The following is a 16,785-nucleotide window of genomic DNA, read 5'->3' as shown; positions in this document are numbered from 1 at the left end:
GTTCAAAACTATTGAAATGCATGGAAAACTGTTTAGGTCAGTTATTTCTACAACACATACAAAAACTGATTACCATTCAAAATTGTATTTTTTCAATGATTTGCAAAATAAAAATTAACAAAAACAGCTATAAGCCCAACCTCCATCTCCTAATTTTTATTTTCCCTCATTTCCTCACATACTAAATGCCAAATCTTAATTGTAAGTACTTAAGAAATAGGGATGTATATTAAAATTGAAGATAATGTAAAAATATACTTAATAATAATTAAATTTGATTCATAACACACTTTACATTTGAAAAACAAATCTCAAAGTGCACATTACCATGAAAAAAAAAAAAAAAAGATTAAGAATAAAAGAGTAAAAGCTAAAACAGACGGAAACAGATAAAATCGGATACAAATCAGATAGTCAAAATAACTTGGAGTAAGCTTTTTGAAAAAGGTAAGTTTTTAGTCCTTTTTTAAATGCATCTGCTGTCTGCGGGGCTCTGAGGTTGGTCTGGGAGGGCGTTCCACAGACGGGCAGCAGCTGCAAAGGCCCTGTTGCCCATAGTCTTGAGCCGAGTCCTGGGCAGGAGTAGACGTTGCAGTTGGACGGATCGGGTTCTGGCTGAAGTATGTGATGTGAGGAGTTCGGTGAGGTAGGTGGGGGCTACACCGTGTAGACAGTGATGGTGTGAAGGAGGATTTTGAATTCAATACGGAGGTGAACAGGGTGTACAGAGCCAGTGTAGGGTGTGAAGGATGGCGGTGATGTGCTCATGTTTACGTACCCTCAACAGGACCCTGGCAGCACTGTTTTGGACATACTGGAGCTTTTGTAAGCTCTTGCCAGGGATCCCGATGAGGAGTGCGTTACAATAGTCCAACCTGGAGGAGATAAATGCATGGACGAGTCTCTCTGCAGCAGGACGGGAGAGAGATGGCCGGAGTTCAGCAATATTGCGGAGGTGAAAGGAGGTTTTGCAAATATAATTGATGTGATTGTTAAAGCTAAGATGGGGGTCAAATCTGACTCCCAAATTAGTCACAGAAGGGGAGAAGGAAAATTTGTGGCCGAAAAAGAAGACTGAGGAAATGGGGCGGAACGGAGCTAGTGAGGAGTACCGATGTGAATAGCTTCTGTTTTGGAGCTGTTCAGCTGCAAGAAGTTTTCAGAAGTTTTACTTTTTGGTGTCTTTCCTAATAATAAAGATAAAAGTAACATACATTCAGAAAAATAAGTACAAATGACTTATACTATGCAGAATGAAATGGAATATATCTTGAAGATCAAGCAACATGACTTTTTTAAATCATAAGGAAATGAATAAGTAACCTAACATGAACAAATGTAAGTCCAAAGTGCACATTGACAGCTATGATGTTCTGAACCTCCCCATCAGAGCAAATAAAACTAAATATGATAAATAAGCCTCCTTAACTTTTTGCTTGCTTTTAAAGATTTGATCCATTTTCTGTTGCATTGCCCTTTTTTTTTTTTTTTTTTTTTTTGCTGTTTCATTTGAACCAATCAGGGCTAACTATCTCTGGTGATCACATGTCAGTATGTCAGCCAATTGAACGTATATATATGAGTCCAGGCGTTTCGCTTTGCTGCGTGCATTCGCACATTGATGTGACGCGTCAAATTCAGATAACTGCAGCAGCTGGGGAAACCTCTATGCCGTCCGTGGAATTAAATAAATAATAAATATTGGTGGAAACGGATTATGCTACAAAAGCACTTTATCATACTTGTTGTTAACACTTGTGTATGTAAATCTGATGTTGGTAGATTGTTTTCTTCTTGGAGATGAAATGCATGTGTGGCAGCTTTGAATTTTTTTTTACATAGCGTTTTGACATTTCCCGTCATATTTTTGGAATCAAAGCACCGTATACAGGAACAGTGTTCCGGCCCTGAATCTTATACCGAAACTGTGTTCCTGACCGTTCTGGCCCACTTTCACCCCTGCCTTTACCTGAGTAGATTTGTGAGGAAGAAACAATATTAATACTTTGCTACTTTGGGCTAGTGGTTACATTTTTCCTCTTTACTCTATACTAGTATACTAACTTTATTTTTGCCAGAGATACCGACAGTGGCTTATTGTTTCACCAATGAGACGTTGCAACAATAACCACATGACTCCATTATACCATTCAGAGGTAAAAATGTTTCTTTCTCCACTAGAAGGCACTCATTGTGTGTTGTTCTGGCCTGGATTTGATGATTTTTGTGTCCTCTTTTTGGCCTTATATGGTCATTTTATAGGTTAGAGTACAGTATAATAATAACAGTTGATGTAGATGAAGTTGTGCTAGCAAAAAATGTATTATTTCAAAAAAATCCATCATTGTAAGCAGTTACTCACAATGTTACTAATTACTGGAGTATTCTTTTTAATGAACACTTTTTTACTTATTTAGAAGTAACGCTACTCTAACTTGAGTAGAGCCTTTGGCTACTCTACTCTGAGTATAATTGGTTGACAAGTCTTCCAACCTCTACTGGAATAACAACACAAATCAAAAGATACAAACTTATCTTTTATTAGAACACTGATAAGAAATATAACACAATGAGGTAAGTTAAAATGTTTGTAATGTTCTTGAACCAGTGGCACCACAAAATATTCACCACCCTATCAGTAATAATTTCAGAAAATCTTCAAACATTGGCTAGAACAGCCCATTCTCTCCAATTCACAGTTGATTATTTTATATTTAAATATTTCTTCCTGTTTCACACACAGACAAGGAAAATACCAATACTGTAACACAATATCACTTGTCTTTGAATGACAGATCCCAGCTTTGCGGCAATGTGTTCCATTTTGATGAAACTCCGTGTAAAAAAAATCCCCTGAGGGAGAAACATTCAGTTTTTTTTTCTGATGAGAAAAAAAGCCACTACAGACAAGCAGGCTCAGTCAGAGTTTGCTACTATTTCTGCTGATGACTGTATGCACTCTCTTGGGGCCATAGTAGATAGTTTGAGCATCTTCCCCTTTTCTTATGCCACTGTCATACTTTGCAAACATGACCTCATGATGACCGACTGCTTATGTATTACTGCACAGCATAGTGTGGCTGCAACACGAGCACTTTGGAACATCCTCATAGTTTAAACCCAGGTCCTTGACATGACAGTGGTCAGAGAATTGTTTCCCTGCACTCAATGCTTTGTTCAAAGGAAGGTGAGTTCAGGGCATCTGTACAAGTGCTGGTAGTTTGAGGGAGATTTTTGGGACGGCGCATGGAAGGGGAAGAACTCAAAGCACCGCAGCTTTGGAGGTGAAGATCCTCCTGTCCACGTTTCCTGGGACTGCCACTAATGCGCTGGGTCATCACCTGTGCTCAACATAGAAACATGAAAATATTTGGTTTATTTGGTCTTGAAACAGGTGAAACAAAACGGAGTACACTGCTTGCTCGTTTTTGCTCTGAATATTCATGTGAAGCCCGAGAAAGCTAAGCTACAACAACGGGAAAAAAAATGCTATGAAAAAACACATGAATATCAAAATTTCCATTACTTAAACATTATGATGATACTACAATACAAGGGTACTGCTAATTCATACTCAGCCATGACTACAATCCATCATCAAACGTAAACAAAAATCAGTACTACAGCTATATAAGAATATTAATGCTAAATTTCTAAAAGTATTACAATTACTTTAGTATGATGCAGTGCTTCAACATTGCAAAAAATAATCATAATTAGAAACATTTTCCAATTGAATTCCTCACTGGATCTCATCAGATCTTAATGGACTTAATATTGCTGCTGTTCAACAATAATTTCTTGCATAATTATTTGATGAATAGGCGCATGAGGTTGAAGAGAAGCAAACAAGAGAAATTTTCATATCTAATCATTCATTTGCCACTAGTATTGTAATGATGTTTTGAAAATGCTGATGTAGTAATCAGCACAATGTCTCGAGCCGAGATAAAGTTACCTGATCTATGACATTGGCACTAAATATGGCCTCCTCCATATGTTTTTCGTCAGACTTGATGACACACTTTATGTTGTTGACAACTTGCTGGACTTCAGGCGGTAAATTGCAGCTTGAATGCTCCAGGAATTTGGCCACCAGTATTTTAGTGTCTTTATACATTTTAAGGTCAGCCAGGGACTGTGGTCGCTCATGAGGGGAATGTGCTTGCAGAGCCCCTTTTCTAAGGTGGAGGTCTATTTTTTTGCTCTCCTTTTGTTGCTTCTTGCCGCACATGTGACTGGCTTTGCCTCCAATGCCTTCCACCGACGTGCCCGATTGCTCTGAAGATAAGACAAAGGATAAAGAGTGAGCATTGGTAAAGAAAACAAGTGGGTTATTGACCCTTCCCCAGATATGTAAAGGAAGTTTTTTTTTTTTTTTTTTTTAAACTAATACAGATGAGTTTTCCTGGGAATGGCGCAAGAAATTTTCTACATTCAAATTTGGGGAATCACTACAGTTTCTCTCTGCAGGATCTCTCTTGTTCAGTCAGATTAAATGGGGAAAAGCATTGCAAAGCCATTTTCATATTTTTAGACTGCTCGGAGGGAGTTCTCAAAAACTCGCTTCTTCTTGAGGAGGACACCAATTAAAGTTGCTCCTTTTCAGTTTCTCATGGAAGGAATCAGAATGAAACTTGGTTGGTATATTTTTGAGATATATTAGGCATCGATCCTCAGAGTCAGATTTTCGATTTTTATTTCTCAGGGCTGATTAATTAGATGAACTAAATGCAGACTTCAAATTGCATCCTCCATTATTTGTGGATGGATTACCATGAAATCTGGCAGGTGTATTCTAGGGATGTATACGCGCCGATCCGCTGAGCCTAATTAAAAAAAAAAAAAAAATTGTCTAATGGCTGATTATTTACTTTAATCAATTGTTCACTTCTTGTTGCCTGTAGGTTTCGAGTCAGCCAGTAGAGGGCATGCACGTTCTTCAACTGTGCTTCTAATCTCTCTGGGGTGGTGAGATGCTTAGGGAGTGGGTAGTCATAGTTTATTTTGATCTTGTTCTATACTCAATTGGGATTAAGGCTACGTCTACACTAGGATGGATAATAGCCTTACACGTAATTAGTTAGACTATACCGCATGTCGGCTACACTAATCTGCCTCTTATCCATGCAAGAATTTAAACGGATAAGTTAGCTGGCTAATATTACCCACCGCTTAATATAGACTAGTGTGTTCGTACAACAATCGGATACTAAGGAAGTGATGTCATGCCATCGCGATTTTCATTGCGGAATGACGGCATCATAAACAATGGAGGCGGACGATCAAGACGTGGCATTCCTGCTCCTCTTTTCTTTTCCACACATTTTTCTTGAACCTTCAAACTACGTCGCAATATTATGCTTCAAGTCAGTGCCCATTTGTGATCCTCCCATTGTGGATTACGCTGAGATGAACATTTTCTTACAGAGCTCATCTCCCACGTTAAGTCTCCGATCAGCCAGTTGCGGGGCTGCCCCCTCCTAACTCAATTCCGACCGAACATGAGCATTTAAAAATGCATGGAGGAAAATTAAACCCCGAAAAGTGAACTGCGTGGTACCCCAAGTCCAAGAGGCGCGCGATCCGTTTTTTTATGACATTTCCGCCTGTCAAAACTGTTGCCACTTCCAGGATCGGCACTGTTATGTTACAAGCACTCCTGGCTGCAGCTTCCAGGAAATATACGCAGTGGCACACCATATGTTTCTATTAGTTATTTTCCAAGTGGTGTGAGTGCAACTGAGCATTGATTGTAATATCCCAAGTAAAAATGTCAGGCTCTCGTTGTTGTTTTTTAAAGATTTATTTCAATCACAACTTGGCGACTGCTCGTAAAAGCCCTTCACTCTCGCTCCCACGTGTTGCGTTCACTTGCGTACAAAACAGTGATCACAAGCGGAGTTCCCGACCCCTCGTTGAGAGGGGGTAGTAATTTCGAAATTTCCCGCTGGCGAGTAATGAGTTATGTAATGAGGTAAACTACCCGGGCGATGGCGTAACACATGAGGCTGATCCTTTCTACGCATGCGTCGTTTGCGCAAATGCAGGCAGACCTTGCAGAAGCAAGGGGGCCTTAAACGCAGCTTAAACGTAGTGCAGACAGGTATAGAAATAGTCAGTAAAACACCCTGGAGAAAATTATCTGTCCTAGTGTAGACGTAGCCTAAGTCACATCAGTTGTTCTGAAACTACTCCTTTGTTATTTTTAGCTGAACTTCCACCACAGCAGGATGCCACCGCCACACAGTGCTTTAATTGTTGAAATTGTATTGGGGAAATGATGAGTAGTGCCTGGTTTCCTCCACATTTATTGCTTAGAATGTGGGCCAAACAGTTATATAATGTTTAATCAGATAAGAGAACCTTATGTTTATGTGTTTTTGGCAAATACTATGAGATATTCATGTGTCTGGCATTGACAATCACTGTCAAAGCCATGACTCCATGAGGAGCCAACCCTCCACTGTATCTCTGGAGTTTAGCTACAGTAATCTTTGGCTTCTTCTTTACCTACCAAGACTGTTCTCCCTGGATTGCTTTGTTTGACCAAATGGGCAGCTCAGGTCCTGGTTGTCCCAAATGTCTTTCATTTCAAGATTAAAGAGGCCACTGCTCCCTTGGGTACCTTAGTGCAGCAAAATTCCTTTGTCACCTGGGCTAGATCTATGCCTTGCCACAATTCTGTCTCTGAGCACTTTGGGCAGATGTTTTGACTTTGTGATTCTTTTGCTCTGACATTCACTGTGAGCTCTAAGTTCTTATTTTAGCATGTGTACACTATTCTCAATTAACAGAAAAACATGAAAACTCCATGTTTTGTGAAATTTCAAATTTTCTCAATTAATTAATCTGAGGAAAAAATCTACAATTCAGTTTTTGTATGTCTATATGCTAAGGGTGTAACGGTACATGTATTTGTATCGAACTATTTCGGTATGTGGTGCTCGGTTCGGAACGGAGGTGTACCGACGAGTTTCTGACGTAATTTAACCCTTACTTTTGAGGCTGTGAGTCCATTGGGTTACAGTTTCTTTGTGTAGATTATATTTACTCTGTCTTCTCTACTATAATCAGGACCAACACGGTACGACAGTATAACCCAGAAACGTCAACGGCGCGACAACGTGACTCCCGCGAGAACGCCGTGAAACGCGGGCGTTAAAGCCAATCAGCCAATGCACATCAGTTGCAGTGCGGCCGCGTGTTAGACGCGTCCCAGATGCGGCTCAACACGACGCACGTGAAAAGAATGGCAGAGTTTATTATTTGACACGAAACGCGACCCTGCTGTGTCAATACTACTACCGGTAGCTAGAATCGGGCAGACCGGAAGTCACTCGTGTAAAAATACGGTGGATCCGGTCGATTTTCAAACTAATATGCAATCGTAACCCACTTTTTGAGTCCATCAGATCTCTTGAGTGGTAGATCGGGGCACAGTTGACTTGTCTTTGTTGATTTACTGCTGTCTTCTCTGCTGTAATAATAACCAACATGGCCCCGTGTTCAATACAAAACCCTCCTACCACAACAAAACAAGTAGGAACTAATATTCACACAGGAACTAAAGTTATACAACATAAAATATACAATATAAATGAACACTACATCACATTTGTAAAATATAACCACATAATAAGATAAATAATAGCCCATTTAAATAAAATAAATTGAAATGAGCTAAAACATCTGTAATTAAATAATAAAAATACAGATGCTGTTTACACAATTAAATTGATTAATTTCTGTGTGGCGCTTTAATTTGAGAAAATCCACCAATAAAGCTTTCGAAAACCGTTCATAAGAAAAAAAATGATTCATTGAGGCATTTCATTTGTAAAATACATGTTACAATCTTTGTCATTGGGATTGCTTTTCTCTTTAGCACAGGGCTTTTTTCTTCTTTCCTTCAGAAAGAAAGCTGACCAATACACGGGGTCTGAAAGGCAAATTGTTGTTGGATTATATTTAAATACCCGCTACTTTTTGAGCAGAATTCTAGCTTTGTATAGGCTAATGTTCCTATTGTTGAAAGCACAAAGGTGTGGAATAAACAACTAGCACATTTATATTTTGCATTTTGTTTTTTTACTGTCCCGAAAATGAACCGAACTGTGACCTCAAAACCGAGGTACGCACCGAAACGAGATTTTTGAGTACCGTTACACCCCTACTATATGCGGTGCTACACTGACATGCAACCCCCCCATACCCAATAATACCATGTTATAGAAAAAAAATAACATTTTGTTCCTGGCTTTTAATCATTTTATTTCTGTTACTTGGCTTAAAACTAAATGAAAAAGTGCCACTAAAAAGGTAAAAGTTTTTGCTAAAATTAGAGGCTATATTCAAAATTTCTGATTTTATGCCCTAGTTGTGGAGAAAATCTTTAAAAGAAAATATCCCAAACTTTTTGGGAAACAAAAGTGTTTTTATATGTCAATGCAACGGAACAAACAAGGAAATAGTACTTAGACCCTGGGAAAGAAATTTCCGTTACATGGTGTAATTACAGTTAATAGTTGTGGAAAAAACAGTGGAAATGAAAACAAAACAATTCAAGGATGATCCTTAAACTTTGTGTTTGTATAATAGATGCAAAACTTAACTACTCTGTTTCAAATATAAATTACATTTTAAGTAAAGGGAGACTTAAGGCAAGAGGACAAAAAAAGAAATTAAATTCAGCTCATGCCCTAATGTCACTATTACTTAAAAGGTATGAAAACACTAAGGGGCTGTGAGATATCAATAGAACCGTTATGTGACAAGATAACAAATATTAATAAAGTTAACAAAAAAATAATAAATCGCATTCATGAGCAATTATCGAAAATAGATCGAAAATTACGAACATTTACGAAAGTATTCCGGAAACAGCCGAATGGGGCGGAGACGTCATAACAAGGAAACAAAAGGTCGAGGCAGGTGCCATCATTGTTTATCGACGAGAGAGTTGTGTTCATGTTTTATCAAAAAAATCGCTAAAATGGTTCAAACCTGTAATGCTATGTGGTTTACAAATAGCCATTTGTCGCAATGTAGTACCCATGAGTTCCCAAACGTGAGAAAAAGAGCTGGACTACGCAGACAATGAGTAAAGGTCGTCAGTGCTAAGAGGGCTAATTTTGCAGACCCAGCCTCCGGCACGGTTTTGTGTGGTGCGTATTTTACACCTGAAAGCTATACGAACTATGGACAAATGAAATCAGGTTTTGCTAAGAAATTGCTGCTAAAAGCAGATGCGGTGCCCACCTACACGCGCAGCCACCTAAATGTCCCGAGATAACAAGAAAGAGGACGATGACTGGCTCTGATGAGACCACCGCACCACCCCAGGCAAAGCAAAGGAGGGAAATGGCCAGAGTGAGTACTCTTTTATAATAAAAAACATATCACGCATTGGATATAGGACTGGACACATGTATAAATTATCGCTCGTAAAATATATAGAACAAATCCTCTAATCCCATTCATATTTGTGTCGGTTGGCAGAGCGAAAACCGATGATAGCACATTAAAATTATTCTATACATTATTTTGCGGTCACGGTGTATCAGCTTCACAAAAATAAATGCAAAACAAACCATTCGGTGTTTCTGTTGCCGCCGGTGTTTCATCAGTGTGATTGCTCCCCTCGATGGTCCTTTCATTAGGCTGCATTGGCTTTCGTTTGGGCTCAAATTGATAACCCAAAACACCAAAGAAAGATTCATAACTCTCCTCGTCACCATTAGAAGAATGTTCGTTACGTCTGATTCGTCGCTGCAACTAGAAACAAAATTGTCCGCCATCATCGCCGCCATTCAGTACTAAGCACTGAGCCGGTTGTTTCCTTATAGTGACGTCACGCACATAATATGCTAGATTTCCAGCATCTCGGGGGCAGATCGTTTTAGCTTGACAATCGACCTAATTTCTATCATTTTATTGGTGTTGCGATGTGTGTAATTACACAAAGTGGCATGATATGAATTCAAAAGGCATGCGTTGATGGATAAATGATGGAATATTAGCATTTCCCCAGGTGTTGTCATACCCTTTAAAATCTTTCAAATCTTACCTTGCTCCGGAGACGTATGAGATGAATCACCAGCTGAAGCATTAATTGCAGTGGTGGAGACACAAGTTTCTCCTGTAGAAGAATAAAAAAAACCTGAAACTAAGTGTACATTAACATAGCAGGGTTGATGTCTGTTTTTTTGTGTTAATCCCAATTTCTTTGTATAGCTGTTCATGTTGGTAAAGCACAAACACGCAACTCGCAATGTGAAGGGAATGCGTTCGTTGCATCACACACGTGTACACTGTGAAACCTGACGATGATGTGTTACAAGTGTTTAGTGAAATAAATATGGTCCCTGTGAGACGTCTCAGCCTTTAGACTGTGGAAATTTGTGAGGATTTTATGCTACAGGAGCCAACTTTTTTTTTTTAACCTGTTAGCTTCGTGTGCAGTAACAAGACAGAAAATGTATTTTGTGCACCATGGTCCGCCATTACTCATTTGCTTTTGTTGTTTGTTTAGTCGAACAGTGGTGACATACTATATCAATCACTTGTTGATGCCGTATGGGTCACATTCATGCAGATATGCACTCAGAGGTGTCTGATAGACATCCAATTCTTATACACATACGAATGATCCCATGTCATATTTGGAAAAAATCTGTTCCCACTGCATGAAAAAAATTGAAATGAATTGACCTGTAGTGTGAACGTAGCCTCGGCCAATTAACAAACAGTAATACAACAAAAAATGAATCTTACTTCCAGTAGTTGAGGAGCAGGAGATCGGGTCACTGGTAGAGCGGACAATACGCGCCAGCTTGCGGTATCTCCTGGCGGCACGAAGCACTAGAGGCCTCTCTGCAGGTGAACGTCCACTTTGAGATGAGGTAGAAGGGGGCTGTGGCGTTGCAGAGGGTGACCATACACTAAAGCACAGCCGTGGGCCTCGTAGCCGGCTGGGAGGGGAGGGAGATGGAGAGGGAGCCAAGGGGCTGATGGCTAAGGTTCCACCAGAGGAGGCCACTGAGGTGGGGGAGCATGGCTGAGGAGGTGGGGGGATAGCAACAGCTAGCGGGAGTTTCCGGCTCATCATTCGTGCTTTAATGAGAGAGTGTGGTGACAATTTCGGTGGGTCTTCTGGCAAATGTTTGGCTGAGGCAAGCTCATCACAAAGGTGCATGGCAGGCCTCAGTTCCTCACATATACGCAAGTTGTCTGCGGAATCTTCTTGGTCCAAATTGCTGTAGTTTTCGGAGGACCAGTCTGGAGAACGTTCAAGGGACTCCTGGGTATGTGAAGACTCACTGAATCCAGTGTCACTGGGGCGGGCGTTGGTGTTAGATGAGCCATGGCAGCGTGTCCGTGTACAAAGTTCAAGGCTAGTGCAGCTTCCATCGGTCACTGCAGTGTGGGGTGTGCTATAGGGAGATGAATCTGAGCCTTGGACCTCCAGGGAACACAAATCCTCTGAAGAGCAAGTGTGGTCTTGATCAGCAACCTCTGACACCATTAGGGATGCACTGTCTACGGAGGCTAGAAAATTTGAAATATAAGTAAAACACATGATCAGTAATAAGAAAGAAAGACACGCAACATTGTCCATCTATCGTTACCCTGAGTGCTGAGTCCTGCAGTTGTGTTTCTGTCACATAAACTGGATTCTGTGGCTTGTTGTTCCATGCTGGTGGTGACCTGTCAGGAATACATTTAGAGCAAAATCACTGTTTTAATCAGGCCATTTTCAAGGCGATATTTTGTATTTTCTATAATGTGACCTTTGTGAGGCATTCGGTCTTCAATATCAAACAATAACTGTAGGGGGCACTGTATGACCACGTCACATAATAATGAGTCTCATTTCAATGTTCAAAAACTGGTGCAGAGAAGGGTTGGATGGATGGATAAATGATTTGAAAATCTAACTTTATTTACAACATGCTTCTAATGATCATGCAAGAAGTTTCTTGCTTAATCAAATGATAATTTTTCACTATTAATTGATCAATGCCTGAATTGGAATCTGCTATTATTTCTAAATAGGGTTTCAGTTTTAGAGATGAGCGGATTACTAAAGCATTTTATGTCCTTTATTAGACAGTAAATCAACATCAAAATTGTTCACATAAAATTTAAGGAATAGGATTGGGTCACAAAGTAAATATACTGTAACATACAATGCAGCAGTCTTCACACTTTTATTTTTAGCTGTGAAAAATGAATTTCAGCGAAAGCGTCTTCACACACACCAGAGTAAAATATGGCTCTCCAGGGAGAGTTCCTGAAAATGTTCCAAATCAGCAGCACAAACTGCCTCTGACTGTGACTAAAGAAAAACTAGCAAGGAAAGTGTTCTAAATGGTTTAGTTTGACAAAATTCTAATACATTTTCAGACTTGGACACAAACTATCCTATAATGCTTACTTCAACTCAGTAAAAGTACATGACTTAAAAATGCGCAGGAACCTAACACCTGATTTTCCCAACATTTAACTGGCCATTCAGAGAGCCTATTTGGATAGATTGTCCTCACCTGGCTTGCAGGGGTCTGCCCCACCACAGTCTCATACGGTGGGGGCAGGTCAGTTGGATACAGTGTTCCAGGGCTGTTGATGGGCACCCCATAAATGGCACTGAAGGGAGAATGAGGGAAGTCCAAGTGCAGGCCCCTGTAAAGAACATCATTTCAATATTTCTGACAGAGCAATTAATAAATCATTATAAAGAGGGAATGGCAGGATGAAAAGGGCCAGTGGCATAGTGCCAGTGATTTCAGTTTGACAGACAGACAGTCGGCTTTTAACTGAAATTTAGTTTTAAAAAGACCCTAACCCTCCATTTTCTTCACCACCCGAAGTAATATGTAAACTGAAATTAAGAGAATTATTTGGCATTTGTGTTTAATTAATTTACCCCCCCACACACACACACACAACACCATTTTCCACATTATTTATGATTACTTGCCTAACTGCTTAAATCAGAACTACAAATATGGCTCAGGTCAAACACAAAGTATCCCATAGGGACAGTAGGGACTAGGGACATTACACTACCAACCTTTCAGGATGCACAAATTGTCCCCACCAACTTTTTGCAACCTTATTTGCACTACATAAAGAGTTCAGTTATATAGTTTGTCTTCCCAAATGTTGTAAGGATAGAATTTACCCTACCGTTATTAAGTGAACTATTTTCATTATGCTCAGACTAACATTTACCCCTTTTCACTTTTTGAATGTGCAAGTCCATTTGGTCACCCCTCAAAAGCACGTTTGTTTGGCTGATGCCTTAAACCTAGAAGTTCCAGAGAATTCTGGAACATGAGTATTTGCCTTGAAAAAGGCCAAATCGGCCTCTGCTGGGCATTCTAGTTTTACCCCCCCGCCCCTTCTTCAACCCCCCCCCCCCCCCCCCCCCCCACACACACACACACATGCACTCACAGCCCCGACAGAAATACCTGTACAACATGTTGACAACATGCTGCCTCCTCCGCCCCCTTTGAATAGGAGGGATAATAGAAGTTTTTTTTGGCCAGCAGCAGCCACTGTAAGTAATGTAAAAAGACGTCCATGTTGTAGAAGTGGGGAACACACCACTAATTTTGCTACTGAAAGTCCGACCTGCATCAGATTTAACATAACATTAAACTGTGTGAATTTGCTAACCTGCAAAACTCGAGTAGGAAGCTGCTTAGAGAGAAGTGCCCTCCTGCATGTGTTTTCGACTGTTAGCGTTAATTAAACTGTGAGAAATGTAGTGAACTGAGGTTTCCCCTTTCTCCTCAATTTTCATTTTTTATTTTATTTATTTGGTCTTGAAGCAGCCCAAAGGAGCTTTCATTTTTTTGTTGAGGACAAAAGCAGTAGTTTTTTTTACCTGAAGGAAGGCTCAATTTTTATTTATTTTTGTTACTGGTGCATGATAATTATTGGTCCGATAATTATGGGTCCAATAATAGGAATTATGACGTAATCCCGATAAATCCAATAACATTATCAATAGGACTGGTAATATGTACTGTTCTGGCTTTACAGTTTACACACTAGTATGGGAAATCAGTTGACCATTTGCGGGGCATTGCTGCCACCTGCTGTTCAGAATAATTCACTGCATCTATTTGTTGTTACAGTAGTTTGGTTCATTCACTTACACATTGCGATGTCTAGCGGTAGCATTGACAATCGTGAATGCTTTCTATTACGTTTGTGCCTCGGAAATATACGTATGTCTGTAAGTATTTTATGTCTACTATAACATATTGATGTGCAATATATGTTTACTTCTGTGGTGAAGGGTCATATGTACAGAACTTCATAAATTGTTGTGTTATAGAAGCCAGCCAATGCTTTAGTAGCTCAAGCTAGTGTGCTATGCTATACATATAATAATTGTGTATATAAGTGTATTGTGCAGTTTGTTCTACATTGAGTATTGAATATATGTATTTTTCTGTTGTAGTTTCACAATATTAAGACGAGTGTGTTCCCATAAAAGCAAGAAAAGACCATGCCTTGTGGTTTATGGAAGTACATTTATTCCTAGCTGGCTGTCGGGCAGTGCAAAAGTGAAACGCACTGTTTTGTTCATGTCATTATGAAAAATCTGGTGAGATCAAAGGCAAATTGGCAATGGTGAATCCACCACAAGTTTTTTTTTTTTCTTTTTTTTTTTTTTAAACCCATTTTAAAAATTATATATTTATTATCGGTTATCGGTATCGGTATCGGCTTTGAGGAGCAGGAAGTTATCGATATTGGTATCGGTTTCAAAAAATGGATACTGTGCACCCCTAGTTTTTGTTATTCCCCGACTCAGAAGTTTTTCCAGTATATTTATTTATTTATTTAGACAGACAACGTTGAGTGGTGTTATGATAAATGTTTATTTTTTGCATTGCTGGATAGTTAAGAGATCATTAACAAGTGTGTATTTATTGTGTATGTTAAAATATTTGAAGTTATGTTCAAATATTGCAATTTAAATTTGCTAATAAATTCCAGACATTTATTCCGGAAGTTTTCAAAAGGTTTCTATAGTTTATAGTATATATTAGTATATTTTTGAAAACAAAGGTTTGAATCGAACGGTGTATCACCTGAACCAATACATATTAAAGTTAGTATACGTCAATACAGATTTATTTTGCAATGATCATTTAGCCTATCAATTAATTAGGTTCATATTCACGAGAAACGTAGCCCTGACCCCCGTTCACCCAATCTGTTTGGTCTTATTAATGTTCCGTCCCCAGCAAAAAGTGTACATGTAGGTTATGCTCTTATATTGTCCCTACCAATGTTGAGACCAAACCTACGCCCTTAGCAGACACACATATTTTTTTGAAGGTGGCAAGGTGCTGCAGTACAGGATAAAACCCAGACTAGCCAAGAGAAAACTTAGAAACACTGCACTGGAAAGGCTTGAGCGATTATTTGACCCCAAAATCTTTCAACTGTAAGGTAGACATGCCAAACACTTGAGCACTGTTGCCGGCACATGGACTATCTACCACAGGGGAGAAAAAAACACCCAGAGCCACAAAACCCCTTTTTGACATTAGAAGAGTATTGAGTTATACATCTGTTTTTACCTGTATGTATATTAAAAACTGTTGTGTGCTATGAATGAAATAAATTGTTACAGAGAACACAGTCTTATTTTAGCTTCCATCGAAAACATTTTGAAATATGAACTAAGACGTTTGGGTGGATGAAGCTGAGAAAATAGCCAACATCCATTTGAGTCCTCATATTTAAAAAACTAAAGCCAAATTTAAAATACAGTCAACCAAAAATGCTGTTTGCTTTGGTGTTCATCATCATTTTAGCACATGTAAAGTTGAGCTGAACGATTAACTACATCACATTGACATTGAGGTTTTTACTGCTGTGATAATCTACTCTTATGAAGTTTTTGTTTTTTTTTTTTTGTTTGTTTTTTTTTTTTTGCCACTGTCGCATTTGATTGACTTGAGTGACAAACCTCCCCGCCAATGCTGAGCCCTCACTTACATTTTCACACACGGTTGTAAGTTATCAGCTGCCATGGTCGATTTTTGTTTGTTTGCTCTTTTTATGTTGTGTTTTTACAGAAACTCTTTTTTAGATTTATTCACACATGCAAACTCTACAAAGGAAGGTCGGCGCTCGGAATTGGAGTCTTAGAACTGTGAGGCACACTGCTCATCAGTCATCGACATTGCCACTGGAATAGATACTCATTGTTTATTTCCCAAAGGCACAAACAGTCACAGCAGACAGATGAAAGAGCCACATGTGGCTCTGGAGTCATCGGTTGCCAACTCCTGCTCTAGCTTGTGCTTCTGTCCATAAAATACCCTATTTTACGACCATAAAGCGCACCTAAAAGTAAAACATTTTTCTCCAAAATGAATGGTGCACCTAATAACGCGTCGCGCATATTGTGTGGACAGAGTACCAAAATGTGTCTGTCTGACTGAGCAATTTTTGAAAAGGCGGACGTAAAAGCCGCATGAAAACATTAAAGAGAGAAGGTTGCGTGTGATAGGGGGCGCGGTCCCAGTAGCTGTAACTTTCGAGTGTGTGGTCTAGGCTAAACAACAGTGATTTAGCGAAGGACCCCCAAAAATGATATCTACTGCGAAGAGACACACTTACGAAGCCCAGTTCAAATTGAAGTCTATCACCTACGCCAAACAAAAAGAAACTGCCACCTATGGTGATTTTTAAGAGGAAGACTAAAGACTGCCTGAAGAAAAATTCCCCCCCAGAGTCATCGTGAAG

The 16,785-nt window shown here is 39.4% G+C and overlaps 1 protein-coding gene across 1 annotated transcript in view; it reads right to left on the bottom strand.

Moving 5' to 3' along the window:
* Nucleotides 1-1,328: 1,328 nt before the first annotated feature.
* fam189a1 (family with sequence similarity 189 member A1) overlaps nt 1,329-16,785 on the bottom strand; it is a 154,416-nt gene continuing 138,959 nt past the window's right edge. The window contains exons 7-12 of the mRNA XM_057835276.1: nt 12,549-12,684; nt 11,631-11,709; nt 10,777-11,550; nt 10,070-10,141; nt 3,959-4,281; nt 1,329-3,341 (exon numbers count right to left, since the gene is read on the bottom strand). Coding sequence (XP_057691259.1) covers nt 3,144-3,341; nt 3,959-4,281; nt 10,070-10,141; nt 10,777-11,550; nt 11,631-11,709; nt 12,549-12,684 — 1,582 coding nt within the window. The 3' untranslated portion in view covers nt 1,329-3,143. The remainder of the gene's footprint in view (nt 3,342-3,958; nt 4,282-10,069; nt 10,142-10,776; nt 11,551-11,630; nt 11,710-12,548; nt 12,685-16,785) is intronic.

This window comes from Corythoichthys intestinalis, chromosome 1, assembly GCF_030265065.1.
Source record: "Corythoichthys intestinalis isolate RoL2023-P3 chromosome 1, ASM3026506v1, whole genome shotgun sequence".
NCBI classification, from domain to species: domain Eukaryota; kingdom Metazoa; phylum Chordata; class Actinopteri; order Syngnathiformes; family Syngnathidae; genus Corythoichthys; species Corythoichthys intestinalis.
The sequence above is the reverse complement of the archived record's forward strand: the minus strand, read 5'-3'. Positions and strand labels throughout refer to the sequence as shown.